The 9,898-nt window shown below is 39.8% G+C and overlaps 1 protein-coding gene across 1 annotated transcript; it reads right to left on the bottom strand.

Moving 5' to 3' along the window:
• Positions 1-4,615: 4,615 nt before the first annotated feature.
• On the bottom strand, positions 4,616-8,231 carry LOC145410442 (crustacean hyperglycemic hormone-like). The gene is made up of 3 exons (XM_080280593.1): positions 8,188-8,231; positions 7,171-7,352; positions 4,616-4,874 (listed from the first exon to the last, which is right to left on the bottom strand). The coding sequence occupies exons 1-3, from the start codon at positions 8,188-8,190 to the stop codon at positions 4,748-4,750; spliced, it is 312 nt and encodes a 103-aa protein (XP_080136719.1). The 5' UTR covers positions 8,191-8,231; the 3' UTR covers positions 4,616-4,747.
• Between the last annotated feature and the right edge of the window lie 1,667 nt (positions 8,232-9,898).

The following is a 9,898-nucleotide window of genomic DNA, read 5'->3' as shown; positions in this document are numbered from 1 at the left end:
AGCGAGGTGTGGACCTTGCTAGAAAGAAACAAATCAAGAGTGAGAGCAGTGGAAATGAGTTACCTGAGAGGAGCATGTGGAGTGACATGGAGGGACAGGTTGACGAATGATGAAGTGAAAGAACATTGTGGGGTGGATGTGGATGTGATTGAGAGAATTAGGAGAAATACACTGAGGTGATTTGGACATGTGGAGAGAATGGAGAATGAAAGACTGACTAAGAGGCGGTATGTAGGTAAATTGGAGGAAGGGAGAGGGAGGGGGAGACCGAGGTGGAGGTGGAGGGATGGAGTTGAGAGGTATATGAGGGAGGGGGGAGTGAGTTGGGTGGAGGACAGTCAATTGGTGGGTGACAGAGTGACTTAGAGGCATTTTGTTTGCGGCCACCCTTTCTGGGAGTAGGGCGTCAGTCTATAGATAGGTAGATAGATTGATGTCTGGCGCATAAGAAAGAGAATCACAAACATCCCCAGGTCCTAGACTACCAAGAATGTCAAAACACATGATGTATGTCAGATACACACTTCAACTTACGGAAGCCAGTTAGCCACATGATGTGTGTTAGACACTATACACGCGCACATACGCACACACGTCAGCCAGAAACCAGGCAGTAATATATATCCAGAAATCAGGTGTAGGAGTCAGAAGGAGAAGGAGATTGGGGAGAGTAAGAGATAGAGTAGGAGGCTGGCAGCGAGTAAAAGATTAGCTGTCACTCTGTCAGTCAGTGAGTCACGTCACTTTGTCCGTCACACAACTGCAGGGGCAGGCGGTGAACAGTAGTACCGTGTCACAATAAAATCCCTTAACCCCAGAGTGTCTCTACCTCACCTTCATTTATGATACAAGATAGGCTAGGGGGGAGGAAGTGAGACAGAGAAATACCAACCTCGAGACTAGAAAGATAAAACCTCAAATATACAATCTCCACACTGCCCAACGCCTCACAACTTAGCATTGGTAGCAGCCCAAACTGGCGACATAGGTGCCTCTCTAATATACAACTACGATCCCAGCCTCCTAAGCTATGACTGTTCTCTACCGTACATTTGGCAGTAACAGTAATCTACAATACTCTATGATCCTGACACTGGTGGCACTGATTCTCTACATTATCCACATTATTGGCACTGGTGGCACCTACCTACCTAGATACCTGCCTATCTGCCTGGTGATTTAGTTGGCAATTAAGGTGCTCCAATCAGATTGAGCCTATGCAGGTTTATATCCAAGGGGTTGCTGGGGTTTACTGCTCATGTAATGCCACTCAGAGATGAGTGTGGCTGGTCGCTTTCATCTTAAATGTCAGGACCAACCTGCCTAACCCTGGGCTTCTGCACCCTCCATGGGACAGCACAAGATTAGATGATGAATAAATGAATGAGTAAAATATCTGTTTATATATCTTTATGTCTAACTGTATGATATATATATATATATATATATATATATATATACATGTTCCTAGTCAATCTCTCCTCCTTCATTCTCTCTACCTGGCCAAACCATTTCAAAACCCTAATGCTTTTCAACACATCCGTATAAGTACCACAGCGCTCCTTCAGTTCCTCAATTATCTGTCTGTATCATGTCATTTGTCTCTTAATTCCTTTTCTCCTATTGCACATATAGCTTAAGTGATAATTATACTGTACATACATGTACAGTTCAAATTTTTAGACAGTTGTTTAGCAGTGTGGCATGGGGTCCTGTTCTTACAACATTCATTGTTCTGGTGTATCAGATATAATATCCAGTTGTGAATAGTAAAAGCTGACTCGAATATATATATATAGAATATATACTGCATAATAAATATATATATATATATATATATATATATATATATATATATATAAACTTGTATTTAACTTATAGATATCCAATGCTATGTTTGTTTGTTTTGGGTACATTTTTTTCCCCTGCTTGGGCTCACAGTACATATTTCTGTTAATTATCTCTTATCATGCACCCTCTTTTGATACTTTCTGGATGCATTCTTACCCCATCCATTGGCGGAAAAGAGGTGAAGATGAGGATGATTCATAATAGACCTTGGGACAGGAGGGAAAAGTATTACTGATGTACAGTATATTCAACTCATAGTAATATGGGCTGGAGTTGGAGAGAGGGGGGAGGCAGATATCAACCCCTCATCCTTTCTCACCCCACCCACTCCATGTGTTGGTGCAGGATATGGCACCCCTACCAGCCGTCCATGGAGCTGGTTCCTATGGTAGGGGAAGGGCAAAATGAAGGTGGGACTTTTGTCTCTGATTCATGTTGTAAGAGAGATCAAAGGCTTTTGCTTTTAATCTTAAACCTCCAAGTGAATTAGTGGGATATTGGTTTACTCATACAGTATCTTATTTATAAAACTATGGAGAATTTAAGATTATGAAATTTTTTTCAGAATACATATATTTTTTTTTTTTTTTTTAATCCTTATATTGTTAATTTTTTTAGTGAAATCAGCTACAGATCATGCTGTGGCACAAATTTGATATAACTGTTGCCATTTTTCCAGTTATCATACTGTACATACGCCAGTACTCAGTCTTGACTGCATCGTGAATGAGATAAGAGTACTCTAGCTTTACCCCTTATTTTGGATGGAGTAATGTATATCAATATTTACATGTGTTAAGTATATCTATGGCATTTAGTATGATGCCAATAAATATATTTCTCATAGGACTGGTGTATAAATATATCGTCACTTATTGCAGATTGACTCTCAGGACTGTACGTTAAGCATGTATGGTAATAAAACTAGAGTTATGTGTTAGAAGACCAGAGTAGAGGTTGGCACAAATCTTATTTCTTCTGTTATCATCATCATCAGTCATTATCATCATCATAATCATCATTATCCACCTTTATCTCAGTAGTTTATGTGGCAGATTGTTATCATCATCATCCTGAGACAGTAAGATAGAAGATCCCTCTCATCTTTCTTCTGTATGGTGAATATTAATTTTGTATCAGTCATGTACTGTATATTTGTCACCACCTGACTGCCATGTTGCTGAGATGAGTGAAAAGGCATCATGAGTATGAACCATTTGCAACTAATTGTTCTAGATCCTACAGTGACATATTTGTTGATTTATTCCTTTTGCTGTGGTTGGTACACTGGGTACTTTATAAGCTTAAACTAGATGAATTTATTCAGCTAAGGGAAAGCCTAACAGCAAAAGTCATTAACAAAAAGAAAAATTTCAAGTACAGTAATTCTGTGTTACTGGCACTAATAGGAATATTATTTTGGCAAACACCAGACAGTTCTGCTCAGGTGAGAGAAATCCAAGCAGTCAAAAGGTTAAATTTGGTAGAGGAAGAAGCCCACGATAGTTGTAGATGTAGTCCTCCAATAGTAAACATAATGCCTGTGCAAAATATAATACAAATATTGTTTCATAACTCATCAGTGACATCACCAGAAAAATGGGTGCTAAATCTGTTGTAGTATACCATGCTTTTGGGACAATAATTGTATTAAAATATAATAGGAGCAAAGAAATTTATTGTAGTAGCATTTATGTCTTTTTTTATATTCACAACTTATCATGTAAATTATAATAAAATCTTTGGTATGTTTTCTTTGGCCACAAAATTGTCTTAATGATTAAGTGAACACATTACATGGTTGCAAGTTGACTGAGCCTTGTACACAACATAGACCAATACAATGGTGAGGTGGGTAGTTGAAGGCCATTCCTTAGAGGAAACTTATAGAAAACTATTATAAAGATATGATAGAAGACAGAGAAACAAGACGAACTGAACAAAATCAGAGGAAGAAAATTTTCAAGTGCAAAAAGAATACAGCAAAAGAAGGAAGGACACTGACAGTGAATTACTGTGTATCTAAGGAACAATCCAAAAGTAGAAAAAGGGGATCTGTTATGAGGGGCAGTTAAAAGAGAAAACCAAAGGACTTTTCAAATCAGTAAGGAAACAAAAGGAGAGGGAAGACCAATAAAGAGCATGATTTGAAGAAGAAATACAGTACAGGTACTTGGGTTTAGCTAGAGAGGGTAGAGATGGATGGATGTCAAGGTTTTGACAGATTTCAGAGGCAGAAAGAGAGAAAAAAAGGGCAAATGAATATGAGAAATACGAACAAGATGATCATGTTAGCAGTTTGAAACAAAGTGAGGATTCAGTAGATACTGAAGAAGAGGACTACTAAGAAAAAAATTAACTTAAGGGTTGATTTTTAGGGAGAGGATACAGTGTGGTCATTGAACAGATTTTACTCCTGGATCCGTATTTTCATAGTCTTTGGACACTTTCTAGTACCTTTTTCTTAGTGTGTTATTTTGAACAGTGCACCTTGATATTCTGTTGTTCAATAATTACCGTAGCTCTATGTTTTAGGTATTGATAAAGAAATCATAAATAACAAACATAATAGCATGTTATATGCAAAAATAAACTACCAAGTGATTCATTCTGAATATTAGATGTAAATATTGTGTGCTATGTTTATTAATGTTAGGTAGTGACAAAGAATGCATTAATAACAAACAGGAGAATATCAGTGAGACATATTCAGAAAGGTACTGTCATGTGATTTATTATCACTGCTGCACCTACAGTAGACACTGTTTGTTATTTCTGTTTTAGATATTGACAATGATTGCAAAACTAACAGATGAGAGAGTATCAGTGAGTCATATCTAGTAGTAATTAGCAAGGAAAAGGTGCTAGAAAGCCTCTCTTGGTGCTGGGATTGACCTTACTCCTGCACCTCAGCTGGGTCCCCACTGATGACTGAGATCTGGCGGTCATAATCACCCTGCAACTCCTGCAGCTCCAGGGAACTCACACAGATTGGGAACATGCTTGTTCGGAAGCAGTTGGCCCTGAGGGGAGAGGTATGAGTACATGAAACACAGTTAAATCGAGTCCCACATTCATGTCCAACCCAGGGACCAGATACCTTTCAGTTGGTGTGCCTTAATCAGATTGAACTGGATTTTGAATTCTAAATCAAGTGGTAATGGTGGGGGCCGATGCCATATGGTGCTTACCCGTGGTGTATATTTCCGTAATTTAGGCCTTTGGGCCTGTGGCTGGTTATTCATCAGCTATCCAAAGACACAAGGCCACTGCATAATCATGGCTACCATGATTACCTTCCCCAGCATACTCATTTTACCCATTGGCCCACAGTGAATGGACACCTTAATCAAGCGACAGCTGCCTGCACCAGGATTAATAAGAATTTCGGCAAGCCTTAGTTATGAGGTAGGAATGAGTCTCCTTAGTTACTAGTCAAATTACCCCTCCAGGCTGACTTCACTTAGCCATTAACTGAGCTGATATATATGTTTTTTCCTGAGCTAGACCTTATTAGATCATAATAGCCCTGCTAGGTGACAGGAGGGTGTTACCCCTCCCAACATGACAGCTACCGGGCGTGGCTCGAACTCACGACCCCCCCCCCCCGTCCCAAGGCCGACGCTTTACCACAGAGCCACCCTGCCTCCATGAAAGGGGTTAGGACTCTTCATCAGATTACTGTTAGGTAACGTACTAGTCTAGGTTGTTTTTGGAGAATGAAGAGACCTTAGGTTGTGCACTTCCCTTTCCTCGCCTAGGGGGCACGGTGGCTCAGTGGTAGAGCATCGGAGTCGTGATCGGGGGATTGCGAGTTCGAGCCTCGCCCGGGACTGCCGTGCCGGGAGTGGTAGCGCGCACCTGTAACCTGTCGGGGCTATATGGCCATATGCTCGGGGATTAAGTCCCTTTCCTCGTCTGTCCTGCAAAAATGTCAGATTACGACAGGAATCGAGTTTATTTACAAATCAACATGCTGGAACCTACTAACAGAGGTATATTCATTTTGCATACAACTATCCTTCCCTTTCCCTGGTACATTAATTTTCTTGTCCACCAGGACCAAAAAGTAATTGGGAAGATATTTTCTTTGGAATCCCTGTGGTTTCTTTGATATTCGTTTTAAGTGTAAATACTGAAATATATAAATATATACCTCCAAATAAATAGTGAAATCGTTGAAAAATTAAGAAAATTTGTATTTTTCTTTATACTTGAATGCTATGTACAGAGACCGCTACGTGAGGGAAGGTGTGTTGTTATGATTATCTGTGACTGTCTTCCCCCTGCCTCCCCTTTCCTGGTGAAAGGCGTTGTGCTAGGTTGTTCGTGCAGCTAGGTTACGATGTAAGAAAGAACATATCGTTTAAGGTGCCATGCAGGAAGTGGAGAAAAGAAATGCTGGGCAGAAAAATGTCAACTTGGCCGAGGTGAGCTGGTTCCGTTTTATGAATTGTTTTCCTTCGCACCAGTAAGTTTCTAAACTTTTAGCTTATCAGGCCATTGACTGATGTGATGATGTTGAATACAGGTAAGAGCCAGTTATATAATTCATGCACCTGGGAAGCCACTTAGCAAACACTTGCTGAAGTCCTTTGTAATGGTAGATATGAAGACCCATGTACTCGTAAGCAGTCTCGCAGTCCCAGAAGAAGAGAGCCTAGCTTAGGATTTTCCCGCAGTATTATGTACTGTACAAGATAAATGGGTTGTATTGATAGAATTACCAAGTATGTTGTATTGGATCCAATAGAAATTTATCATTTTTAGTATTTATGCATCTAACGATATCTAGAAGGTAACTAGGGAATGTGTTAATAAGGAGACCTCATTTAGGTCTTAGGGGGAAAGGTTATACAGTATATTAGATTTACCGGTTGATGCTTCACAGTCAACCTTCTTGTTTCCCCAGTTATTTAGTAATAATATTTTAACTAAGCGTCATATAATATACTTGTTAAACGTGTTAATTATAAGTCCATACCGATATAATTTCTAGTTGACAAAATGAAGATTGTTAATGATGTAGGTGGCCAGGAACAACTGATAGTTACGCTTCCATTATGGAGTTCGCTTAATCATAAGCCTGTATTATTAAAGTATTCAAGTTTCTAGATGCAAGTGAAAAATATTCCAAAACATGGTATGACTAGTTTTTAACTGTACTGTATTACTTTTACGGGGATTAAAATGCTTCCAAACATATTTGTAAGAGACTGCTGTGCATTGGAAATTACCATGCATCACTTCAGATATGGTTGATAAGATAGGAAAAGTAAACTTAAAAATGATTAAAGTGAACAGAGCCTAGACACATACTTGCAGTCACGAAGAATGTTGGGATGGTCGCGGTAGATATTCTGACAGTCGGTGCAGATGCGGTTGAGGACGCTGTAGAGGTTCTTGTTGTATTCACCCTGGCAGTTGTAGTAGTGGAACTCCTTCATGGTGTTCGGACGCAGCCGGTACGACCCTGAAGACTCCTGCCGCCGCGGGTAGGCCTGGAGGCAAGGTGTATTGTTAACGCGTAGAAAGTATTGGATCGAGATTACAGGAGCTGGTGTTCATAGTATCAGATCCTCATTTTTTTTTCTGTGCTACATGTGGTTTAATGAACAGAAAATCGTCGTCGTCATCGTCATAATCATCATCATCATAATCATCATCATCATCATCACGTTCACCATCATCATTATCCTCACCACGTTCACCACCACCACCACCATCATCATCATCATCATCATCAATATCATACCGGTATCTTCTCCCACCCAAGGATGGGGTAGAGTAGGATCCAGAAAACAAGAAAAGGTACTAAAGTTGACGAACTCCCGACAGCGAAGTGAGCCATATCCTCAATCACTCATCACTCAGTCTTCCGGAATCCTGGCTCAACCACACAGGCCTAGTTTAAGCATTGTCTTAATAGGTTCAGTTAGAGGATAAAATAATGTGAAATAAGTGATACAAGCCTAGTCAAAATTATTCTCTTTAATGAATCAGGTTCAGTGATAGCCTAATGATTGAAATACCGTATATGGTGTAGAATATGTGGTAGCCTGCTGCCATACATCTCGTACTAGGTTCAGAACACATTTAAATAACTGTTTTTCATCTCATACTAAATTCAAAACTCAGTAAGGGCCTTTTATCATACTAATTTCAGAACATTTAATACGTAGCTGCCATACATCTCATGCTAAATTTCATAACTGCTGTTCAGTTCATACTAAATTCAGAACACATTTCATAACTATCATTCATCCCATACTAAGTTCAGAACAAATTTCATAAACTACCATTCATCTCGTACTAAATCCAGATCACGTTTCTTACCATGGTCAATGCCAGGCCCACCAACAGAAGCAGTACCACCTGGGTCTGTGTGGGAAGAGAAAGAGGACATGAGGAAAAATGTACGAGAAAAGATGATTGTGTGTGTGTGTGTGTGTGTGTGTGTGTGTGTGTGTGTAAGACTATGACGAAAGGAAAATGTGCGAGAAAGTATGATTGTGTGTGTGTGTGTGTGTGTGTGTGTGTAAGACTTTACGACGAAAGGAAAATGTGAGAAAAAGAATGATTGTGTGTGTGTGTGTGTGTGTGTGTGTGTGTGTGTGTGTGTGTGTGTGTGTGTGTGTGTGTGTGTGGGTAAGACTTTGTGACGAAAGGAAAGAAGGAATGGAGAAACCAAATAAAAGATACGGTGTATGTATCGAGGGAAAAAAATTAGCTCATGTATACTCGTGTGTTTACGGTGTGTTTGCCTACAGCTGTACACCTCGACAAAGCCGTTTTAAACAGGAGTACGTTATAGTAAATATTCGAAGTGTTAATAATTTAAATTTATCCATTTATTACCAAGGCATTAAGCTTCTATTGGTCATAAGTAAGCGTGTAATGTGAACTCTTACAGTATCACACTCATGGTCGGGATAACTGTATCATTCTATTTCAGCAAAAACCAAGCAGTTTTATTCTGCTCAAAGTGAATCATAGGAGCCAGTGTTGATAGTGGTATCGTCAACTCTCTCATGCTCGGGTAACTCTAGTGTTCTGTCTTGTCTGTCATACGATATTTTTTGGAAGGAGAGTGAGTCATAGGAGCGTGAGTTATGTAAAGGATGTAACTAACCTCTCCAAAGTCTCTGCCAAACTCATAAATGCCGTCTTATAATGCCAGGAATAATACTGGTATATAATAATGACGGGCTGGAGGGATTAGCTACATTTCCAAATAACCACTCGAACCACCTTTACTTCCGTCATCTGATTTTTCTTTTTACTTTATTCATATTACCACGAGACGATTTAATTCCATTTAGGGCAGATCTGTAGTAGTGAAGGCTGCATTGGACGCTGTTTCAAACACCTAGTTCGAAAGTCTCTCCTAACGAGTGGCAGGCAATCCCTTGTCAGATGCAAGGACCAGAGGCTAGGTAAGTGGGACGTGGAAAGATTTCTGGCCCTCAGGAAACGAATTGTCTAGCCTATGCCCAGAGTCCTCCGCGTATTTAAAAAAAAATGAACGACCATTAACTCCATTACTTACGATGGAGTGTTTTATGCCGTATTATCTCCAGGTAATTTTATTTAGCCTAAGAGTGATTTCAGACCGGAGGGGTTAGATATACGGAGGTCTTGGTTACCACATTTTGTTCGAGGTGTCTTCCAAGGTTAATAAAAACGTCTGAAAATAGCAAGAGTAATCCCGGAAGGGGTGACAACGAATAGCGTCCATGTCACCCTGTCCTCCGCCATGAGGCTGGCCTGCCCTTACTCATAGACCTCTGCACCCTATCCCTCCCTTCCATATTGAAAGCTGCTAGAATAAAACAAATGCACTCTGTAGTTATTACCAATACCAATAATTTGGCGGTCGCATTAATGTATTGTAGACTGAAACAGGACTCTGTAATGAAGTAGATTAATCTGCGGACTTACTAGCCACGTTTCATTACAAGTTACGTCCTTTAATCTTATTAAATTAGTTACCATTTCGTCAGTAGCAAGAATACAGGATTACAGGATACAGTATATCGGTGTATGT

The sequence above is a fragment of the Coenobita brevimanus genome, chromosome 85 (genome assembly GCF_032717465.1).
Source record: "Coenobita brevimanus isolate Jiangsu-jjx chromosome 85, ASM3271746v2, whole genome shotgun sequence".
NCBI lineage: Eukaryota > Metazoa > Arthropoda > Malacostraca > Decapoda > Coenobitidae > Coenobita > Coenobita brevimanus.
Note: the sequence above shows the minus strand (reverse complement) of the source record. Positions and strands in the feature narration are given on the sequence as shown.